The 24,743-nt window shown below is 39.0% G+C and overlaps 1 protein-coding gene and 1 long non-coding RNA gene across 2 annotated transcripts in view; one reads left to right on the top strand and one right to left on the bottom strand.

Moving 5' to 3' along the window:
- Positions 1-423: 423 nt before the first annotated feature.
- The window catches only part of lcor (ligand dependent nuclear receptor corepressor), a 74,628-nt gene continuing 50,308 nt past the window's right edge, over positions 424-24,743 (bottom strand). Inside the window, exons 5-7 of the mRNA XM_044028592.1 lie at positions 19,388-19,876; positions 11,836-11,920; positions 424-3,985 (exon numbers count right to left, since the gene is read on the bottom strand). Of these exons, the coding sequence (XP_043884527.1) occupies positions 2,836-3,985; positions 11,836-11,920; positions 19,388-19,876 (1,724 nt within the window). The 3' untranslated portion in view covers positions 424-2,835. The remainder of the gene's footprint in view (positions 3,986-11,835; positions 11,921-19,387; positions 19,877-24,743) is intronic.
- On the top strand, positions 13,526-17,226 carry LOC122771190. The gene is made up of 2 exons (XR_006360587.1): positions 13,526-13,823; positions 15,397-17,226. It is a non-coding gene; the product is annotated as an uncharacterized LOC122771190 (long non-coding RNA).

Genomic DNA, 24,743 nt, shown 5'->3' with positions numbered 1-24,743 from the left:
GGGAAGGGGTGAAATTTACTCTCCTCTCTTTTTTAGTGAAACCACGTTTTTATTTTCTTATTCTTTATATTAAATAACATGTCTGAACTCACGCTTGTTGTTGCTGTATATTGACTTTTGTTCCTGGTTCTTGAGAATGATTCGCAATTTTGTGCCATTTAGCTGCATTGTTGTTGATGTGCAAAGGCCTTTAAGCTGGATAATCAATGACTTCATGGGGGAAAGTAAAATTGTTTGCAACAGGTAGTAATAGAGTCTAGTTCTTAATGTTTTTTTTTTAAAGCATCTCAGGCTCAGGATTATTTGAGTTGAGATCCGCTCAACAAAATATTGGCGTGATCCCAAAATCAGCCAGAAAAGTGGTGCATGCCATTTTTTAAAAAAAAGAGGATAATCAAAGAAAAAAATCTGAACAAATAAATTAAATATACAATACATTTCAAAAGGAGTGAATCTTCATCATCATCATTTTGTCTGAACAGAGAGGTAAAATTCTCATTTTAAGAATCTCACACACTGGGTGAGCACCAGGCAGTGTTAGGAACGAAGAGCAACATTTACCAACAGCAAAATAGAAAAAACAAATTGGACAAACAACACAACTTAGAAGCATTTGTCATCTCATTCAGGGTTTTCCTGACAGGAAACACCAAGAGGAGAGTTTTTTTCTTTCCACCTGCGTCTCTGAGGGATATTCTTTAAAACACGATTAGAGGTTTTATATTCCTGATGCTTCAGCAATGAGGGGAGGCGAGAGACGAGACAACACCACAAAAAAAACTGAACTTGTTCAAGGTGTTCACCTATTTTCTGTCTTTCTTTAAATTGGTTGGAGGTAATATGAGAGGAAACAATTAGTAGTTTGGGTCAAAACTGCAGCTCTCAGAAAGTCTTCACACACTAAAGCTTTTTTCATCTTCCATCTTTTCACCCTCCTCATTGCTTCCTGCTCTGTATCCCTCAGAGAAGAGCTACACTGCATGCATAACCTCAATCAGATTTATCTCTCGTGTATTTTCTTTATTTCTGAAAAGTGCTATATTAGAAGTTTAGCGCCACATGTTCGACCCCTAAACCTATCGTCAGCATTTTGGGTTCTTTCTTCCTTACGTGATTCCTCTGCAGGTCTGTCAGCCATGTTCACTCACACGACCCCTCCTGCTCACAAAGCATTAGTAAGAGGTGTCTGTAGTCCTCCTGTCTGTCTACTATAGGTCCAAGAGGAAATATTCGAAACCCACATCATCTGCCTCAGTTACCCTGAGTTTAAAAATGAGGAAAAAGTAAATCACCCACAATCACGGATTGGCTTCTACATAATCAGTCATAATAACTTATAATATATTAAAATCTGGCTTTTCCTCAGCTCTATCAACTAGACCTTCCCAATGCATATTTGCCCACCCACCACCTGAAATGAACACCCCACTATAAATGCACATTGTTGTAGTAAACTGCCTTCGTCTTTGACGTTCGAGGGAGACAATTTCATTTTCAAACTCACCAGCTAAGCTGCTTCCGCTTAGTTTGATTAGAAAAGGAGAAAAATAAAAACAACAGAGATGTGTTGTTGTTAGCTAAAACTAGCTAAAGCTAGGAGATAGATAATCAACTGGTTAGCAGCAGAGTTTCACATTCTGATCCTAAAAGGCCTTCAACACTTGGAGATCACCATGACGGGATGAGCTCACTTCGGGCACCGTTCTGAGGGGCAACCTGAAGGCATCTCCGGCATTCAAGGATCAGCAGTGAGACACTGATGGAGGTCCATGAGGGAGCATTCCGCCTTAAAAAAATCCAACTGATCCATTATCAGATTACCCCTCGACTTGTCCATTGGCAAAAAAGAGGGTCAAACAGCCTCCTAAATCTGATCATGGATCAGTGTATGCAGGCGACGTGCATCTCTGACCCACTGCAAGGTTGCGACTGGGCTTGAAAGACAGACCATAATAAGTGCATGATGCAAGGGCAACAATGCCGAGGTAACCTGGTCTGTAAGCGCCAGACCCAAAGTGTAGTGCAAAAGAAAGCAAAAACGAATCAAACGAAAGGACAGAGGAAAAGAAGTCAGTTGTAGAAGTCAGTAGTGTCCACTAAACTCACAAACATGCATCCCTGAATGACTCTTTGTGTGTCTTTTCCAGTTCAAAAAGGACAGGTCAATGTTGCTTTCATTCACACAGAGATTAGCAGAACATCTTCAGGAGGAAAGTAAAGGTTTTGTAGTTAAAGCATCATGGCTATCTGGCAATAAGAGAATGGGTTTTGATTCAGAACCCTAGTGAGGAATATCAGTGGTATGATTAAACTTTACAGTTGGCTTCAAATGTAATAGACATTTCACTTACCAAATTTCAGCTAGTAAATCCATGAGAGAGAGGGAGTGGTAAAGGGACAAAATTTGTGAGTTAATTTTCAACCTTCCCCCCATTTTCTCCCCCAATTGAAATAGTCCAAAGCCCAAACTGCATTCAGAAGCAGCCAATGGTTCAGTATCAAGTTCAGAAAAAAGGGCAATTGGGTTTTTGGGTGAGGGATTATCAGCATGCTTAAGTAAATTTCATTAATAGTCTTTTAACTAATGTCTTTAGCTGTATTTGTTGGGCCCCTGGATATGAAAGCCAAACAAATGCTTGTATGGCGTCGATCATTTGACGCTTGTTAAATACCATTCGATTAGTTGTTTCTCTCCAGTTTGTTTCAAGAATCCTCCTCATATTTTCCCTGCATTTGTGCTCACCCAGATGCTGCAAAATAAATTGGCACAAATAAAGCCCCATCCGTTTTCAAATTACCCAAGTCATTTGACTGAGGTTTACATGTGTAAGTCGTTTAGTCGATTGGTTTGAAATTGTCATCAATCTCTTCTTTTATGTTGTCCTTGAGCTCTGCAGCTGCCAGAGGCGGGCCGTCATCTTGCGGGTTTGAATTAGGCATGTTCTCCGACTCGGTGGGAAATTCCTGTCCTGCAGCTTCCATCTTCATCATGAGCTTGAGCTTCTTCTTTGGGGGGTTCTTTAGGGTTCCCATGCGCTCTTTGACCTTGTACTCCAGGGTGCTGTGCGGGATGCCGTACATGTTCTGCGCCTTGGACACGCTCATTTTCCCGCTCATCACTACTGCTATGGCCTCCTCTAGGATCTCACTGTTGTACTGGCGATAACGACCCCTCTTCTTCCTTGGCTGCTTGGAGCTTGGGTCCCCTTCCGCATCAGAGGTGGAGTATGCCGGCCCGGAAATGGAATGCTCCAAATCAGAGGTCCAGTAGTCAGCTGCCCCATCCAGCAAGCTTCCAAGGCTTCCTCCCCGGCGGTTCTGTTTGGGCAGGATGGCTCTCAGCTTCCGGCTGAGGGTGCTCTCCCCATGACCACCACCCCCGATACCCATTGTGCCATAGTTGTACAGCTCAGAAGCATGGGAGTCCCAGGACAGATCCATGCCTCGGACTTGTGGGATCTTTAGGTCGACAGGAGGTGAGTGGCCCTGGTCTCGCTTGCCCTCATTTTGGTGGTGATGTTGGGCCTTGGAGACCTGATTGTGGTGATGGTGGAGGGAGCTCTTGATGGAGTAGGCTCCATGGTGGTTGAGGTGGTGATTCTCCAGGAATGTTGGCAGGTCTTTGAGGTCACTGAGAGCCCCACTCAAAGCTCCACTGGCCTGTTTTAGCTTCATCAGGCTTTCAAGGTGGGCTTTGCTTCCCCAGAAAGAGGAAGAACCCTTTTGGCCAAGCAAAGAATGGGATTGGACGTGGTTGAGCAAGCCAGCTGACTCCAGATTGGCCAATGAGAGGGCAGCAGGCTGGCTCAGCAGGCGGTGCTTCTGGCTGAGGAGCTCTTCCTTGATGCGCAGGGAGCGGGCCAGTGGGGGTTTGAAGGAGTTAGAGCTGACATAGTTCTCCCTCAGTCCGTCCTGCAAACTTTTCTGCAGCAAGCCATCCTCTTCATCCACCTCTGACAGGGTCTGTTCCACACTGAGTGAATGTCTTGATGGAGAAAAACAGAGAAGAGGATTTAGGATTACTGACTGACATTTCTTTAACTGATTCTTCAGGCTGGAATCCTATACACTCCACATTTCCCATTTTGAGATTATAGATTGTATCAGGGATTAGAGTCATACAGAGTTAATATATTAATTATTAGATTTAGAATTTGCTAGCCCATAATTTAGTTATTGACAGTCAATCACACATTAATTACATTTTCAAATCATATTTTGCCAGCAACAATATTTGAAGATAAACTATAGATCTCAGTGTCAACAGCTTTCATTATTTATTTATTTTTTTCATCTTCAATAAAATTCTTAATAAAGGTCAGGTCAACTATGAAAAACATATGTATTAGATGATTATCTAACATCTTCAAATTAAACAGCAGTAAATACTTTATATTGTAACTTGTAACATTTGTAATTTTACAAATAAAACTGCTGCTAAGCAAAGTCCAACAAATCAAGCACAAAAAAACATCTTCTGCAGTCACCATTGTTTTTCCAGCACAAGCAGAACTAAAACAGTAAATATAAACATAAATATACAACATAAATATACAATAAACATTATAATTCTAAGCTCTTTATTATTACAAATCAATTCGCTGATTGCAGGCACTATAGTTGCATTTAAACCAACATGGAATCAGGATGTTAATAATGCTTCAATCTTTTATGTCACAATTAAATCTTGTCATATGTTCTTTGAATGCATTACACATAATGTCTGTTGTAGTAACCACTATAATCAAACACCATTACAGTAACAAGCCAACCAGTGGATAACAAGTAACTGTCACAACTGTACATTCATATGAAAAGCACTGTGCATCGAGTGTGAGTGGTTGAGTGACAGGATGAATGGTGAATACCACTGAAGTGTATGCCTGTGAGAGAAGTAGATGAAAACTACAAACATGTGCCCAGCAGATGCTGACTCGTCCATGTGTGTGAGAGTGTCCTTCTGTCTTTCTGTCTGGGTATTTAAGCAAAAACTAAGACACAGCCTAGGTAGATTTCTGCTATCATCTGCTAGTACAACAGTAGGGGGTGTGTACAATAATAACGCATACCGCGCAATCTAGCCACTCTAAATTCCCGCAGGGGAAATTCCATCACTGCAAAAGCCCTAATTACGCACATAAATCTGATCCATCCACTCATCCATATATTCTACTTATTATCATCACAACTGGAGCTGGAGCCAATCCCAGCTGACCTTGGGGGGGGGATACTGAGGCTACATTTTTACTACAACATTTTCATAAAAAAAAAAGCTCTTAGAATTAGTTTTATTTGCACACACAACAAATTAAAAATAGTAAATTTGACCTCTGCATTGAACCCATCCTTTTCGCACACAGCAGTTAACATACAAACCTCAGCGCAGGAGAAAGCACTTATCTGCGCCAGGGAGGGAAATGAGGCTTGGGTAACTGGAGACGCTCCATTCCAAGCCCAATTCCCTTCCCATTTTGTCTGTTTTAGTAATAATCTGTGTCCATACTAATACATATAAAAACACATTCAGGTGTGCATGAGCACGGCAGTGCAAGCAGGAAGTTTACACTGCCACGAACAAAGATAATGACAATGAGGGGGAGTGAGTGAGTGAGTGCTAATGGAGTTTTTGTTGTTGTTTGTTGACAGCTGTTCGGGAAGCAAATGGTAATTTCATTTCATCATAGTCCTTTCCAAAGACCTCAGGTTTTGCCCATCCAGACTAAAATGCAGACCTTTAGTTCTCAAACTCTAACTCTAAGCATTTTTGAACTCATTTTTTCAATCTGGGGGTGGAGTGGCTCAGTGGTTAAGACCGGTACCCTGTAAGCGAGAGACATCATGGCTGCAATGGTCACAAGTTTGACTCCAACCCTGGCAGATTGTACTCAATTCCATTGTAAGTCGCTTTGGATAAAAGTGTCTGCTAAATAACATGTAATGTAATGTAAATGAAGGAAGACTGAGTACATCAGTGACTTAAAATTGTAGTATTTTTGAAGAGACACCCTATGTATCCTATGAACTGCTCCCTGTTTCCACCAACAGACGTGAGCGAGACACAGAAGATCAGTGACGCAGTTGTTAAGCAGTGCAAAGGCATCTGGTGTGGACAGGGTGTAACAGGGTAAGGGGTAAGGAGTTTTTTCTCTCCACTGATGCCTAGTGCTTACTCGTTGTGTGAACTGATTGGTTTTCTCTCTTTATAATATTGTAATGTTTGTCAGGATTTGGCTTTACACAAATAAACTGTAATGTAATTGAATGCTATTCCTATGGCTGTGACCATACAAGATCTATACAATGGAAGTCAACAGAAGAAAGGAGTTAGGAGCACGTTCCTGGTTTTCTTTGACATTCACAGAGTTTTGCATCATGAATTTATCACCCAGGGTCAGTTTTTTAACTGACATACTATTTACTGCAGGTGTCTGGGGGAGGACAAGCAGTGTAAAAATCCTGAACTGTAGTGAGATGGCAATTTGGTGCTCTATCAACACAACACTGATATGAAAATGCTCAAGGTTTCTTGGCAGTATTAACACAAAACTGGCTGCCAAACCTACTCACTTGATTTGGCTCCAAGTGATTCCTTACTCTTTTCCAAAAAAGACATTCAAGCTGAGGGGTGGCTATTTTGACATGGTGGAGGAGATCCAGCATGAAAGGCAGATGGTTCTTAGATGCATTTGCAACATGGGACTTCCAGGATGCATTCCAAATGTGGCAGCTTAGGCCGTGAGTACTACTGTGCAAGCAAAAGCAGTTTCTACAAAAGCTATTAAATAATGTAACAACAATAAGAGAGTTCTGAGAAGGCTGGGAGCCGGGAGCAGCAATGATCATGGGTTGAAACCCAACTATAATATCTGGTCAAGTCAGATTCACATGGGTATTTCTTTTCCATTTCTTTTCCAACCTCACGGACCAACATTGTCCTTCAAGTTATCTGAAAAAGGACTGACTGACTATCTATCAATGAAGCTGTATTTCCATTAGTAAGGTTTCCCTTTACAAAAGGCCAAACATACCACAAAAATTTTAGTCTAGGGGATATGTATGACACACTTCCCTTAAAGTGTTCCTGAGATGTTGTATTTGCAATGTAAAAACATAATTCTCTGTTGGGTCACTGTAACTTCACCTTTTGTCTCGGTCAGTGAACGTTGGAGCCATATTTGAAAGGATTCCCTTGAATCCTTGGATGATAAAGGTGGAATTGAACTGAAACTAGAATAACATGGTGTTAGCCATCGTGGCAATAATCAGTGGTCCTCAAGCCTTTTGCATTTCAATGTTTCAAATTACTGAAAACCATCTCTACCGCTAAAACATACACTTACATGCAAAGTGTCTGCACTTGATCCACTGCCATCACTACTGTTAAGTAACTATAGCAACAGAGGATAGACTCTTGGTGAAACGTTTCAAAGCGTTTCCTATAGATGGTGATGGGGAGAAAAAAACTTGAGAGAAATACAGTATCTCTCCTTTGGAGACGTACTGTGTTCTGTTGAGCTACAGTGCAACTGACTGTGCAACGTGGGGAGTCCTCAGCAGGAGATTTTAGACAGATTATCACAGTGGGCGGTCCTGGGTTTGCTGCAAACAATGCAGGGTTAACAAGAGTCTTCTGTCTAATAGCGTGTTCTGTTACAGTAAGCATGCAATCATCGGGGGGCTGGGTCTGACAGTAATGGTGGATCTGAGGATTCAATGCAAGTGTATATTTGTGAAACTAAAATACCAAATAAACATACATAACAAATGAGGATCCCAGTGGAATGGCTTGACAGACTGTCTTGTGCATAATCTGCATTCTGTACACAACAGTGTCAGTGTGCTGTTGCTTATGGTTTTTGAAGCATGGAATTTGTATCCAGTTTTATTTTTAAGATTTCATTTTAATTTCTTATATTTAGACATATACTGTACATAACCCATACATATCACATCCACTCAGTATATTAATTTCCGGTCCAGATGTTCAAACTGTGTATATTTCTACTCTTTTCAAGTTTTCATTTGTTAATTCTTGTACTAGCAAGTAAGTACGTATTTTTTTGTACGTGTATTGTTTTTTATTGACTCTAAACCTTGTAATCGCACTTTCTTGTTACTGTGTTTATAAAACACTGTGACACCAAAAAGATCCCTATATGTTAACACCTGGTCAGGTCTTCTTGTTATTTAAGTAAAATACAGCAAAACAGCATGTAACATGAATTATTAATTAGAAAGGTGTTTTTTTACAATACAAATTAAATATGTAAAATAATTTACATAATAAAATTGATCCTTTACCCGCAAGTGCAGTCAGATAATTATTTGATATTATAGGCTGGTAGCATGTATTGCACACACTGACATGCTGTGAGCTTTGGGGACTGTTAGCTCGTCAGAGATGAGCTGGTGTAAATGGGGGTGGACACAGAGACTCCGCCTCCTCCCACAGTAAATAATTCACAAGCCGATCATTAGAGACGCAGAGCGAGGCCCCCGGTCCTATGGGGCCTTAGGAAATTCCTGTCCTGAGGAGCTTAAGGTGTTCCTTCTAATTTAGCTGAGGTTTATTGTTGAGTCCTTGCTCTTGGAGAGCAACAGCAGATAATGTACTATTGTGTAAAAACCTGTTAAAACCAGATGCAACAAATGTGTGTTTCTTCTTTTAAAAGCTGTGTGATTTATGTGTGCTTCAAGCTTTTAAACCACAAGTAGTGATGTTTTATATCATGATGTTGGTTTAAAGAAAAATGATGAATAAAAGACATATATCTGGCCCTAAATAAATGCAAGCAACCAAACACTGTGTGTGTGGGATTGGTGCTGAGTTTTAAATGAAGGAGAATTTCCTGTTTTTCAAATTGACATCTTCAATGGTTAGTATTTGTCTGAGGTAAATTTTGGCCAACACGTATCTACCAGTAACATCTTCACCACTACCATCTGATATCAAACGCCTGGTTAAAGAGAAGTATTATAACCATTGCCTCAGACAGGTTAATGTGATATATATTTAATAATTCAATACGATCCACGGGGGATGTTATGAAAACTGAAACAGCTGCTGATGGGATGAGGCATTTTCTGTTGCAACTATCAGTTCTGAGAAAATCTGAATCATTAATGTGACCTCACTATGCTCAGTCTGGTGACAAACAAAACAAAAACGGCAATTGAAATATTACACATTTTAAGCTTTCACACTCTTTAGTTATCTTACAAAACATTATTAACAGACATTCAAGGCTGTAATCATGCAGAATTACCCTTCACTGTGTCATTTCAAGCATTTTAATCATTATATCTTGGTATTTTCACACTTGCCCATCATTGGGTATGAAAACATCCAAACTTAGTGCTGAGATTTGGGAACACCAAGGTCCAAGGTAGAACCACAAGAAATCAAAGAGGCTTTAAAAAACTAAAGAATCTTAACCACTTTTGGTTAATACAATGAATATGGTCAGGCTTGTTCTGTAAACTGTAATGAATCTTTACCAAAGTCCAAAACAATGGCTAAATCCAACCATCCATCCATTTTCTACCACTTTATCCTCCACATGAGGGTCGCGGGGGTTCTGTGCCAATCTCAGCTGACATAGGGTGATAGGCGGGGTCACACCCTGGACATATCATCAGTCCATCTCAGGGCCACAATGGCTAAAGAACAACAAAAAAAATACCCAATCTCTGGCAGCATCTGCTAACATATGAATATTTCTACGAATCCAAAACTGGTGGGGTTAGCACTTTGTTGGGAGGTTTTGCATCAAAAGAACTTTAGGTTTCGCCTTGAAGAACATTACTCATATGGTGCCCCTTTTTCACTTCTCTCATCTCAGTTCACAATGCATTTGGAGGTGGAGATGTGCATTTGGATCAAAGAAAAACTTCCCACATGGTGGGCACAAGTTTCCTAAACCCACATGCTACATTGCTGCAGCCTTGCTGAACTCCGATATCCAGGGGCCACTCACTGTATCGTACTTCTCCTAATCCATCTCTGACCTACAGATCAAAAGTATTTCTGGAAATGGCTGCTTCGATTAGCGTTGATTGTTTATTCCCTCTAGATGCAGCTGAGCTGAGAATGATGACTACTGATTTAAACATGACTTCAAGGCAGAGTACATGTTCATCAATAAATGATCAGGCTGTAAGGTAGAGGATTGTCAATAAAGGTACTGACACTGAGACGGAAAAAGAAAAGCAGTCAAACCTCCGTCAAGTGTTTGACATGCACTGCTGTTGAACTCTACCTCTGGGGTGGGTGGGTGGGTGGGTGTGTTAGACAGGGATGAGGTATGAATTATGAATACCTGTACGCAAGGACGGTATGGGCAACCTTGCGATGAGACTGATGAAAAATAGATTCCAAATTAATCAGCTGAACGAAACCGATATGTGCGAGATAAAGTGTGTGAAACGTGGGAGGCGTTGGCAGGATTCATTCCTGGGTGATCAAAGAATGTGCCCCAAAAAGAAGAATTAAGACTGAGGGCATTGTCCTTTGAGAACCTTTGGTACGCTGTTTCCATAAAAGTCGATTCTTGTTAGGTCAACACTTGCCACTACCAACAAGTTGCTGCTAGCATTTCTGCGACTCTGAAACTTTACATAACACACAGCACGATGCAGAAGATTTTGATGAACCTTCTTAAACAGAATTGCTTATGTTCATTTTGAGGGTCAAAATAGTCATCATTTGCCTACCTAACCATTGTAATTTAACCCAGAGTTAAGTTTCTAAAAACATAATGCTCATAATTCACAATGTTTTACACCTGCAGTGGTTTTGATATCCCTGCCCTTGACCTGGCAGGGATTCAAACCCGCAAACCCTCTGGTTATAAGCCCAATTCCCTTACACTCATCCATGGGTTGCCCCCTTTAAATGAACTAATATGCAAACTCATTTGATTTTACTCTAATTGCTGCTTTTGTTTGCTTTGATCACATTTGAACAAGCTCCTGTTGGTGCTGTGATGCATTCAGGTGCTGTGGGAATATCTGCATATCTATGTTCCTATGTTTGGGCAAAGGAGGATTTCTTGATGATATCTTATGTGTGCTCTGACCTGCAAACATATTTATAAAATTGTCTAGAGCTGTTGTTATTTTCCAGAACCACTTCTGCCAGCTCCTTATTCAAATAATATCCAGGTCTCTGTCAGTGTGAGACAACAACAGTGTTCTGCCTGCCGCATGCCCAATTTTCCAGACATTTTCCAAAGTTAATGTCCAGAAATAGCTGTGGATACCTTGATTGTTCCACTAATAATATACAAATCCTAGCTCTCTTTCTCATTTTTGGTTGTTGAATACAAACAAAGGCGAAGACTTAAGCTGATGTGGAAGTGCCTGAAAACTATCAGGGGGCAACTCCACTGGATTGTAGGTAATTCTATGAGAGAATGATTAACAGCAACAGAAAACATCTTCCTGAATGGTTTATGGTCATAATCTCTATGCTTTCAAGATAGCATGACATCCATTTTGTAAATTAGGGTTTTAGAGTCAAATTGACCATAAAGCAAATGTGGCTATGGTGTGATTGACAGATATGATCATCGAAAAACAAACAAACCAGAAAATCTGTGAGTGATGATTGTCAATCTCAACATTTTGTTTTCTACAACTGAGAAGCCTGACAGTGGTTAGACCTCTCATCACCAATCTTACACAGTGTCATCGTCATCATCATCATCATCATCGTCATCTTCACTGTGTTCAGCAGCTACAACGACTACAAGGAGAGCTTTAACTTCTCCAGAGTTGTTTCAGACACACGGCTGCGCTGCTCTGCTAACAGTTTGACTAATCCTGTTATCTTACCCTTTGACCCCAGAAGCAGGGGGAAAACCGGCGAAGGTTTTGTCTGAGCTGAGGTTCTTCTTGGTGGAGAGGTCCAGGACACCATCTGATGTGAAAGACACACAGGAGAAAAACATTATTCACCTGGGATTTCAAATCCACTTCAAAACTTGCTTTAAAGAAAACACACAGAAGGATGAAGGAGCGCATATGTAAATAACCTAATTACTACTCTTGGTATTCCTTCTCAAAGGCATTAAGCTTGAAATAAATGAAATAATCATTTTATTAATCATACATTACATATTAAATCTATTTTATGGCAGTTTTATTAATAAAAAACAAAATGTTGTGTGGAGTCACTGAAATCAAAGAGTAGAGGAAATCAATTTACAATTAAAACAATGATAAAGAAGTTAGTAAAAAGAAAGAGACATTAAAAAGAGAATGAAGTAAAATGGGTAAAAGAAGCAGAAAAGGATAGTGCTATACAATTTACAAAATAAATTGATATATAATACAAATACAAGAGACAGAAATGATAGTGTATAAGTCAAGTAATAAAAGAAAAAGTTAATACATTGATGCCATGGCCATGGATTTTGTGAAGTTAGTGTTTAACTGAAAGATAGTTTCAGTTTAAAAGTTGCATTCAAAAGAATTGATCAGAACCCATTAAAGCCTGCTGCTGGAGTATACTGTCAATAACAGACACCATCTTCTTTATTACCCATAATGAACCTTGATATTTACTTGCCACATCCTGATGATAATTTTAGATCCAATCAATTCTACACATCTTGTTTATTTTTTAGCACATTCCCGTTCATTCATCATTTGTTTTATATTTGGTTTGTCATCTGATTTTCACTGAACCTGAAATATACAACAGTAACAATAATGGTTATGATCACAACCGGGATTTGTTAAAACTGTAAATATCCTAGTGTACATCAGTTGAGACAAATAAATATTGGGTAAACATTGTAATATTTTGTTATTAACACTTGGAAATATGGCATCATGTTGTGTGTGTGTAAGATCATATCAATACTACACAATACTGATCTGATTTTATTTATATTTTCTAATGAAAATGTGCAAAAAATCCAAATAGAAAAATTAAGATAAGACTCAAATTGTTTCCCCCCTTCCATAACAACAAAGTCATATGACAGGAAAAACTCATTTTCTGTTAGTCAAACTTGAGGAAACTCATCATGGTGATTGTTATTAAAAAATATATTATCTTTCAACAAAATTAAGAACCTGACACAGAAAACAAAAACACAGAAATGGGAAAAGTACACACATACATTGAAAAAACATATGGCCTCTGTTATGGGAATTATGCACCTCATGTAATACATGAAGACAAATGCTCAATGCAACCGTTTGATGTGACCTGAGACCACTCACTCTTTGTATTGTTAATGTAACTGTTGGATGCGATTTTGGCCAGTGACCATATGTATTGTTTTAGGAACTGTTTGAAGTAACTTGTGAATAGAGACAATGGGTCTGCGACTGAGGGCAAGGTGATAACAAACCCACAGAGGCGGGGGTCTGCACCTTATGGCAGGGTGATAGCTGACCCATTGAGACAGATAAATACCTTGCGATTACTACAAGACAGGGAGTCTTCACTTTGTAACTGGCCTGTGTGTGTTGCTTTGTGAATGCTCCTCTTGTACAAGATTAAACCCTTGTTTGGACACTGAGCTGACTCCGATCTCCTTCCTATGGATCTCAATTCTTTTGACAACTTGGCGCCCAACGTGGGGCCCCAATACCTGTCGCTCTCTTCACATCAGCGGACCTGAAGACCTTGCAAGGCGGGGGTAAGAAAAATAAATCCTCCTAAAAGTCCTCCACCTCAGGGCTCTTAAAGCTCCGTTTGGTCAGGGAGGCCAGGTTCCGTGAAGAGTGGGACAGTGACGGGGCCAACCAAGGAGGGGAGACGGATCAGCCAGACAAACATTGAGTCAGGGACTCAAATCTTCAAAAGGGTAAGAAATAACCATTTCTAAATTTAAAACAAATTCGGCTCAAAAGTAACAACAGTTAGTTGAATATGCGGTGCCAGTAACGAAAGAAGCTGTAAGTCATGGTATTCTTCTACTGAAGTGAAAATTGAGCATAGCAATTCGGCAGATAAAAAGTAGCAACAGTAAGTTTGAATATGCGGTGCCAGTAACGAAAGAAGCTGTAAGTCATGGTATTCTTCTACTGAAGTGAAAAAAACGGTACAGAAACGGATCGATCCTAGCTCATTTAAAATAGATAAAAAGCAAGTCAGGGACTTGGGGGAGCAGAACTCTCTTATATTTAAAAGCAAGTCAGGGACTTGGGGGAGCAGGACTCTCTTAGATTTAGGGCAGGGACCTAAAAATGATTACTGTCTTTGGAAGGACAAGGTTTAAACTAATCCCTCAGGGCTGAGAAAACAACAGGCGTCGGGGTCTGGGATCCAAAGCAAGTCAGGGACTTGGGGGAGCAGAACTCTCTTAGACAAACCGGTAAAATAAATAGATTAAATTTCCGCTAATAAGTAACAACAGTTAGTTGAATATGCGGTGCCAGTAACGAAAGAAGCTGTAAGTCATGGTATTCTTCTACTTTGTGAAAATTTAGCATAAAATTAGAAAACTTAGGATACGAACTCTTTTAAAGTCGACATATATATGTTGTGTGTTAAATGTTGTCTTGTGTTGTTTTGTGTTTTGTGATGTTTTAATGTGTGCGCCATGGCTTTGTGTTGTTTTATGTGCCTGGTGGCATAGGCTCAGGCTGCAGAGTGTTGGTCCTTTTCAGTGACAATCAAAATACCAAATTTTATTTGGTATTTGTTCCTGATAGTGGATGCATTGTTAAAAACAAGAATAGATAAATAAATAGAAATTCAGAGTCTGGACAGAAATTATATGTAGAATATTTGGAAAGAAAAAGAAAAAACAGGCAAACACTGATAATCCAGATTAAAAGTTGGGAAAAATATATAAAATAATAATAATAATAATAATAATAATAATAATAAAGGAACCTTAAAATAAAAGTACAAATAAAATTGAAGGTAATTTTTATATCAAAATGGGAAATGGTAATAGTTGTTATAAATGTTGTTGTGAACCTGACGAGGTTCAATATGAAGGTGATGCAAAACGAATGGGCCAAAAGGCACTAGATAATGTAAAGTATATAAAAAGATGGGAAAATAAATATGGATTTAGAGGAAAATTACAGGTAGAAGAATGTAAAAACTGGTAGAAAAGATAGAGGTAAAGTCAAAGGAAGAACTAGAAATGACCAAGAACCAAAGAATAGATTGGCGGTTTGATTAAATGTTTAAAAATAATAATAATACTAAAATGAAATAAAAACAACAGTACTAAAAAAATAACATTAATTAAATAAAGTAATTGGGGTAAGAAGATAACTAAAGCGGTCATAAACTAAGTCATTATAGGGCTGAAATAATATAAAATATATATTTCCATAAACATCTCTCAAGTGTATTTGACAATTAGCTCAGGAGATATCAGAAGTTATGAGGAGAGACGTAGGATGCTGTGTTCTCTTCAGGAATTCCACAGCAAAGAAGAAATGGAGGACCCAGACGAGTTGATGATTCATCGGCGCTACTAGTCAATAAACCAGGTCATGCACTCACACACACACATACATACCAGGACACAGAAGATGAGGAGGAAGAAGAAGTATGTTAACTAGAAAACACTGAAGTATTTTTGAGTATGGACCAAAAGCCATAGTCACCCTGTTGGTTAAAAAAATCGTAAAACTTGTTTTCTAAACGATACTGAAGCATGCAGAATAATAATTGAAGAAGATGAAGGCGGTAGTAAATTGCCACTTCAACACTGTAATGGTATGAAGGTGAGATCTGAGACACTAATCTAAGACAAAAAGAATTTGTTTAAATTTGTTACAATATTGAGCCATGGGATTACCCATGTCTCAACAGGAGGGATGGTATCCACGATAGACTAGACTACATGGATGTTAAAACCACCAAAATGTGTTTGTGCCTCATGATTAATGTATTCTAAGCACAATGCTCAAGGCAGACTACATCAAAAACCAGATCCAGCACCCACAGGAGGGCCAATCAATCCAGGAGATTGGGTGTTGGTGAAGTGGTCAGCTTCACGCTGGGAAGGCCCCTATCAACTACTACTGTCGACACCTACAGCAGTACACATAGCTGAAAGACAGACAATGGATCACACACTTCAAAAGAGCACAAATGCCAGTCAGATAAGTAGAAGCATTCACCATGCCGGAATTAAAGCTGTGTTTAATAACTGTTTCATGTATGACCACAATTGCATTCCTTATTTTAAATATAGTGACATAAGGCCAGGTATGATAAAATGAGGAATAGATCAATAGGAACAATCTAGATGGGACACTAGGAGAGGTGCAGTGACAATGCGTGTACTATTGTCACAATTAAGTGAGTTTAAGTTAGATTTAGTTTCCAGGGCAGCCTAGAGCTGTGGCCGTCACAGGGGGCCTTGTGAGATCCAAACCTTGGAAAATAAAGTTTTGGGGGGTTGAAAAAGACTGCCTCGTTTGGTATCAAGAGCGAGAATCCTCCCTGTGTCCTGAGGGAAACAAGAGATGTGTAAAATATGTGTAAAATACTCAAGGAGTGTTATAAAGAGAAATGCACCAGCAGGTTGGTTTGATCACTCCTGGCTTGATGGGGAACTGTTAATAAAAATGTGGATTGATAAAAATGTGTATTATAATCAACAGAGATTTTTGACTTCACTAAGGAAGCAATTGGAAGCATACATCAAGAGTTAGATAAGACTAGTTTAATGGCATGGCAGAATAGGATGGCTTGAGACATGATGTTGCTGAAAAGGGAGGAATACTGTATAATGTAGAATGTTTGGAGATATGTGTTGTACATTTATTCCTAATACAGCACCTGATGGCAGCATCTAAGGCAATGAATGGATTAATCACCCTATATGTAGAAGGACTGTTACAGAGACTCAGGACACCGCTTTGAAAAAAAACAAAACAAAAAACAACTATGCTGCATGAAAGAGTCCCAACCACTGATGACCACCGAGAGGACGACAAGAATGCAGCACCAGAAATGTTCGACTGATTTGACAAATGATGATCTATATGGATACATGTTAGATTAAGATAACACCATGGTTTAAAGGATAATTGCTGTTTACTCTATTGATTATGATGGTACTACAGGAAATCTAGAAGTTGTAGTGTTCTGAATTGGTCACCATTGAATTCATTTTGGGGTAACAATATAATCAAAATGTTTTTGAATGTATGCTTTTATGCCTTGATCAAATGGAGTACCTGCGTGTGGTTGCCGGGGCAGCGGGACCGTGAGAGAGTTTCCCTATCTAGAAAGAAAATTGATAATTGGAATGTTTTGAACTGCTCGATAGGGTTTTCGCTCTCACACTCTAAAACATTTGTTATAATTATGCTTAAGCATAAACAGGAGGGATATGTTATGGGAATTATGCACCTCATGTAATACATGAAGACAAATGCTCAATGCAACCGTTTGATGTGACCTGAGACCACTCACTCTTTGTATTGTTAATGTAACTGTTGGATGCGATTTTGGCCAGTGACCATAGGTATTGTTTTAGGAACTGTTTGAAGTAACTTGTGAATAGAGACAATGGGTCTGCGACTGAGGGCAAGGTGATAACAAACCCACAGAGGCGGGGGTCTGCACCTTATGGCAGGGTGATAGCTGACCCATTGAGACAGATAAATACCTTGCGATTCCTACAAGACAGGGAGTCTTCACTTTGTAACTGGCCTGTGTGTGTTGCTTTGTGAATGCTCCTCTTGTACAAGATTAAACCCTTGTTTGGACACTGAGCTGACTCCGATCTCCTTCCTATGGATCTCAATTCTTTTGACAGCCTCTCTTTCTGTGTTTGTTGGTGTGTAATCCCTAAAGTGCAACTGACCTTTCTGACCTCCTCGCTAATCTCCAGCAGCTTTTTGTCATTTAATCAGGCAAAAGAGACATTAAAAACAAAAAAAGTGTCTTTATGCCACAGAAAGGAGATGGGGGAAAAAAAGGATGAATACGATGAATATGGTCATACGACACTAATCAAGACTCAAGAACTATGTGTGTGCAAAATATGTTAGCTCTAAAATGAACTTTAAATGAACTTCAGCCACAAGATGTCCATAACAATTACAAAGCAGTTACACTAATGAGGTCCTTCCTTCTCTGAGAAAAGATGAGATTTATCTCATTTCTCAAAAATAGGCCATAAAAGTAGATGATTTGGTATTTTTTAAAGGAACAACATGAATAAAAAAACAGGATTGACTCCAAATCCTCCTTCAACCCACAAATAATAAGCAGTAAGAAATGAAAGAATGAGGGACACAAACATCTACACCAGCGTGTGTCACATGCTCACTCTCCTGGATAAGTGTTTTCAGCTCATGGGGACACTGAGGCTGTTGGGGTTAAAAGATTTGAACACCAAAGTGCTAAAATAACATATTTGGACTGACTGATGAAGTGCTTCTAAGAGACTGAAACACTTGTCTGTGTGTGGGGGAAAATCACCGTTTACATTGTTATTGCACAATTGCCTTAATACACATTTTTTATCACTTTATCTTGTATTTTAAAGCCGCTAAACAAGTAAACCATGACTATGTCAACAGGAAATGTAGAAAATTATGCTGTAATTTAAGATTTGAGGATAAAAAAAAGTCTGAATTGTGTGTTTGTGTGTGTGAGAGAGACAACTTGTGAGAACACAGTAAATGCCTAAATCTTTTTAGTAAAAATGAAGGAGGCTTACTGTAAGCAGATTCCAAAGAGATGGTATTAAAGTGGGTGAACGGTCACAATGTGGTTAAATGTTGAAACAATGGGCTGAGGATTTAAACCAGCAGCCTGGTCGGTGATGGAAACAACGACCACCCGCTGGTTTGGTTAGATTAAATGGAGACGGAAACCATGGGCTATATTTCAGAGACGAGCATCTGCCAGCGCTCAGTCCAGACGAGGATGTATGTTCAGTGATTTTGTTGGAAATGAACCGGTTTGCTTCATCAGTCAGTTTTAAAAATAAAGATCTTTTTATGTTCTTGTCTGGTAAGGTTGAAATAAATCAAGAAAAAAAAGACAATTTCAAATGTCAAAATTTGAATGTGTGATTAATGGATTAGTTGTTTGGTCCAAAACATCTGTGAAATTAAAGTAATTCAATTAAAATATCTGGCAATTACTTTTGTCCAGTCAAGTAATTATTAAATTCTTGTAACCCTAAAAATCAAGTTGGACTTTATTGGTAAATTATATTAAAATCAAGTGATCACTTTCCAGTGATTCATTAATCACTGGAAGGTGGATTCACTATTTTTCTCTGAACCTTGGCAGCATGAGATTTTTGAATTAATTGTATCATATTTTAATCATGTGGTTGTAGTGTAGATTAAAATAAAGTCTTGGTAATCCTGCAGAGAATTAAAAAAAAAAAAAATGGCACAGTGACAAAAACAGGCTTCCATTTCCTCTCACCTTGCTGGCTGGGCTCTGTGTCGACCTGGTTCTTTTTTACGGTGAGGTCCAGCGGGCCGTCCTGGTCGGCCATGAGTAGTTTGCTGAGGACGGGGTTCTGTGCAGAGGCAGCAGCTGTAGCTCCTCCCCCTCCTCCATTACTGGCTCCTGTGCCGTTGCTGCTCTGGGTGCAGGCAGGTGCTGAGGTGGTAGCAGCGGTGGTAGCATTAGCGGGGGTGGGGCTGAGGCCCTGCCCGGGAGTTGGGGATGGGGAGGAGGAGGCAGACGATGGAGGGGAGCTGGGCGCCGGCAGGGGCCCGGGCGGGGAGCAGGGGGCCGGAGCCAGAGACGCCGCTCTCGGTAGGCTTTGGTCCTTCATGGTGCCGTTGGGCAGGGGCAGGTCGTCCTGAGTAGTTTTTGAGGTATATTCGGCAGCGAACTGGCGGATCATTCGCTGCATGATCTCACGAGCCACTAGTGGAATGTGAGGGTCTGAGAAACTTGGTAGTTCTGCAGAGAAACAACACAGAGGAGCAAACACATGAAACACTCTGCTTATTGACAGTGATGAAAGCATGATATTATCTTTGGACTATACCTTGAGCCATTTCTTGTTTACACTTTTACACTACAATAAAGAAATCTCCTTTTCTATCTCAACCAATTATCGGCCTGTCTTATTATTGGGGGCTGATATTTGACATTTTGACAATTATCGACATCTTGTTGTATATTAGTAAGTAATTAAAAAGTGTGCTACAGTGGCTCATGCTACAGTGGCTCAGAGTTTTGCTGCTCATCTGAATCCGTTACCAAACATTCATCAAAATGATGTAGAAAAAAGGAGAAAAGGCTGGGATGTTATTCTTTAGCTCAACTCATAAGAGGGCAATTTCAGCATTTACATTCTTTTCATTTAGGGATCATGTAAAAATATTGAAATATTACTTGCAAAAGTATTGATGGACTTTAAAGGTATTTAAACACATGTTTGTAAAATTGGTTTCAAATATCAGCCTCATTAAGTAGTAAATATTGGCACTGAAAAAACAATATTGTCAAGTCCTATTTAAGACTATATATATTAAATATTAAACCTATTAGTCTTTGATCTTTATGCCCATGAGCACGTGTGCACAGACAAACCTTGTTTTAAAAACCCATCCATCCAACTATGTGCTACAAGTTGATTAAATCACTGCTAAATACACGCTGAGCAAAACAGTGACAATGACGACACTCATTTGTTATTAATGCATAATCTGGCATTGTCCCAGTTAAACAAAAGTACTTATCTCTTGATAAACAGCAGGATTTTTGTTTGTCACTGAGTCAGATGCTGAAATCCTACAAACAATACATTAGCCCCCAAATAATCTAATCCTGTAGATATGATGTTATAACCCAGAAACCACATTTATGCTGCTCTGCATATAATCAATATCCACCACCATGATGTCACATAGCTGCTATTTTCCAGCTAAGATTTCCCAGCATGCTCTCTGATTTTAACTCTGATTGCTGTTTCAACACAGCATGTGCTGGAGGTGATTTTAGCTCAGAGAACGTGTGAGCAAAACAAAAACAATTGTTCAAAGGAATTTACTACTACAGCACGAGACTATAAGACAAGATAAGATAAGATAAGATAAGATAATCCTGTATTAGTCTTACAATTTAGACATGTACACAACATCAAAGACAGTAAAGGTAATTTATAATTAACATGCATTTCACATCTGTGATTGTAAATCACAGATGATTGTTATCATATTATTTAACTGATATGTTCCAAAACTAAAGCTGTTGTTGTATTGCATTTAAAAAAAATGTGAGTTCCATTAAAACATAATGGATCTTGTCTTATTTTATCATATCTTATGTCACTGTTATCTTATTGTAAATATTGACGCTGTAAAAAATAAATAATGACATGTTGTGCAGACGATTAAAAACAAACAGAACCATCTCTGCTCTATGAACACAACAGAGATATATTTGGAAAGAAAATCCAAACGGTGAGCAATTTTAATCACCGCTGAATAAAGATATGACACTGGTTGGAAGAATGTGTCACAACTAGTGTTTGAACCATTAAACACAAAGCTCTTTTGTAATTGTCAGCTGTGGTGATGTAATTATATATGAAAAACTAAATAAAAAAAAGGAAACATTTCCAACAATGTTTGTAGACGTTTGTAAACCATTCATATTTCGTCACATTTAAGACAAACGTTCACTCCCAGGCTGCTGCACGGCTCTGCCACAGAGCTTTTTGTTACATCTGCTGCTATTTGTTGTTTGAGATAGATTACGTAATCCTCTGTTAATGGAATTGGATGGTATTATGATGTTGTTGTTACACAACACATGACACTGTAATCCCTGCTCATGGAATGATTTTTAAGCCAAAATACACACATTTTTGGCTTAAACTTTGCTTCCACTGTATAATGAGACAGACAAACTGAAGCATATGTGTTTAAATTGGTCCCGATGAGCCTCTCTTTCATTGTTCTTCTCTGAGACACCAGGATGCAGTTTTCTTGGACAAACGCTTACTTGATTAACGCCGCAGATAAATTGCATTGCAGCCATTATAACAAAACAAAGAAGATAATAACATTCTCTTGGTGTCAATCACTGGTAATGGAAGCTGAATTGACAAAACAACTCCAGAAAAACAACTGGAGAAAAAAAAGAAAGAAAATAATTTAATTGACGGAGGAACAAAAGCAGGTGAAGATGGAAGTGATGAAGAGGGTGAGCTCAAGGAGGAGAGAGGCTTCAAACAGGAGATGCAGTTTTCACTCTTCGCACCATTAAACCTCAAGTACCTCACGTGTTTCTCAAACACTTTTTTTTAGATTATTTGTTGAAATCCACTTTAGTTCCTGACAGCAATCTTTAATTAAAGTCTGTGTATAATACAGGAATTAATATTATTCATTAGTTAAAATCGAGTCTCTTATGGTGAGCTTATCCGTTTACACTCTTGGCCTTGATTATAATTGTGATTTTGACTGTTATTCACTTCTTTGGCTGCTGGCTTTGAATTAGCCATGATGCTAACACTAAACATTAGGGGCCAGAAAACAAAGTAGGAGCTGTGAAGTGTTGGATATAAAGCCTCTTTTCCACCTATGGTCCCAGCTCGTCATCCACTACAAAATAGAACCTACTCAAGAGGGCGGAGTCATCACTGCACGAAATGCATGAAATTGCTGTGACACACACACTCGCGATCACGATCAGCAGTGCTGTCCCTAAAGACACCATTTTAGACATTTCCCTGGAAGTTGTTGGAGATGTTTTTAAGATTGTTAAATCTGATCTACAGATCTACAGTTTGGCATTGTTCGGTTTGATTCTTGTGTCGGACATCTCTTCCTGTGACGGCACTCCAATCAGTGGCCGGCAGTCTGGCAACGTCACACATAGTATTGCCTCGTCTCGCCTGGAACCTCGCCAGAGCAGGTACTTAAAAAAAAGTACCTGGTACAAGGTGCTATGCTAGTGGAAACGCAAAATAACCGCGTCGTGCCGAGGCGAGGCGAGCCGGTGGAAACACGCCATAAGCTAAGCATTTTAACAAATAATGTATTTTGGGGGTGTTTATAATTTACTTAAGTACTGGCATACATTCTAGGGTCTTGATGCTGCAGTGACTTTACAATAATGACTTGTTGAAGTGCTAAAGAAATACAGAACTTGTCTGTTGCTTCTGTAATGTGGCAATATACGAGACATACACTGAGTTTTCTGTGCTGCTGTCAAAGATCCAAACACCTTCAAGCAGTTTGCAGATTGTTTGAATGTCGAGAAAAATCCAGTAAGTGCTTTAGTTTCCTGGAAATATGTCAGTAAATGTACAGTATGGGGCTCCATTTTGACAGGAGCATGCTGCCACCTTGGGAAATCTCTGTATGAGCTGTGATTGTTATAGGAAATGACCATTGTGTAACACGGCAGGCTCGTGTAAAAGTACACAAGAGCTCAGGAAGCTGCATTTTCTCTATTTAAAACAAAACATTTCCACATTTAGTTTAGGAATTTTAACGTCCACCCTGTGAGTGGAAGCTTCCTGAGTCGACACAATCAACAGGAACTAATGTGTTGGTGATTACATGTTGTTCAAATCTTAGTGTGATTATGTGCAGCAGTGTGTATGCAGTAGGTCAGCTGTACTGTGGCAGTGACATCACATCACATCACAGTGCACCCTGGTTAGGGTTAGGGTCTGTATTTTACATTTGAAATGACCCAGTGTGTGATCATAAGGTTTCTAAAGATAAGTACATCCAGATATTGACTGTGAACACAGACGTCTTTTAATTGGAAAACAAAAATGTGCTTTGAAGATTTTTGCTTTATACAATTTCAGAAATGGAATAAGAACGAGAAATGTTCTTTTTACTGTGCCAAATAATTCATTGTCCAATAAACCTGCTTAGTTCTTTAAATCCATTGTTCACAGCTATGAAATTAAAAATATTTGCCAATTAGGTGGAAGGATCAATAACATGTTGCTGTTCATCTGGTGAAAGTGTTTTGGTTTTATGCTTTTGTTTAGAATTGACAGAATGTAGGCATTCACAACATCTCAAGTTACTTATAGTTTTTATAGTTTTATATATTTTTTTTACATCTATCTATCTATAAAAATATATATAATATATATGATGTCATTTTTTCTTTTGAAAATTGTAAATTGCGAGGTGTGTTTTCTAATTACTCATTTAAAGTTAATATACAACATCATGGGTGACTTGTCTCCTTGTCTTTGTGTCTTTCTCAGTGTATTTTTTAACCCTTTAAGAGCAGAAAGCTGTTTCAGCCACAGAATAAGAGACAGTGTATGTGTTTGTCCCATCAGGGCAATGCCTGTGCGCCTGTTTATCATCTATATATAGCGGCTCTGCGGGCAGCTCCGCCTGTGTGAGTATAGCTGGATTGATTAGGACCGAGCATTGATTGGACAGACATCTGTTTCCTCCCTCCCTCATGGAAAAAAAAAAACACACAACACAACACAATAAGTGTCTGCCTCAGGACACAACGTCTTACATTTGCAGTTTAGAGGGAAATATAGCAACTCAGCAAACATTCAGACGTTTATTCAATTTGTTTTGACTCCACAATACAAAGTATGACATGAAAGTTACCGCAGCATCCACTGTTCATTCATCTATTACTTTAATCCGATTTCCTGAGCTTAATGAATTAAATAACGAGGTTTTTGTTTCAAAATCTAATTTAAGTGTAATGCATGTTTAGTATTATGTTTTGTTTTTTTTCTTGGAAAATGACTGTCCCACTTGTGGCATCACATTAATAATGTCAGATATGCTTTTTGTCTGACCACAAGATTTGAAGA

The sequence above is a fragment of the Solea senegalensis genome, linkage group LG6, assembly GCF_019176455.1.
Source record: "Solea senegalensis isolate Sse05_10M linkage group LG6, IFAPA_SoseM_1, whole genome shotgun sequence".
Lineage (NCBI taxonomy): Eukaryota > Metazoa > Chordata > Actinopteri > Pleuronectiformes > Soleidae > Solea > Solea senegalensis.
Note: the sequence above shows the minus strand (reverse complement) of the source record. Positions and strands in the feature narration are given on the sequence as shown.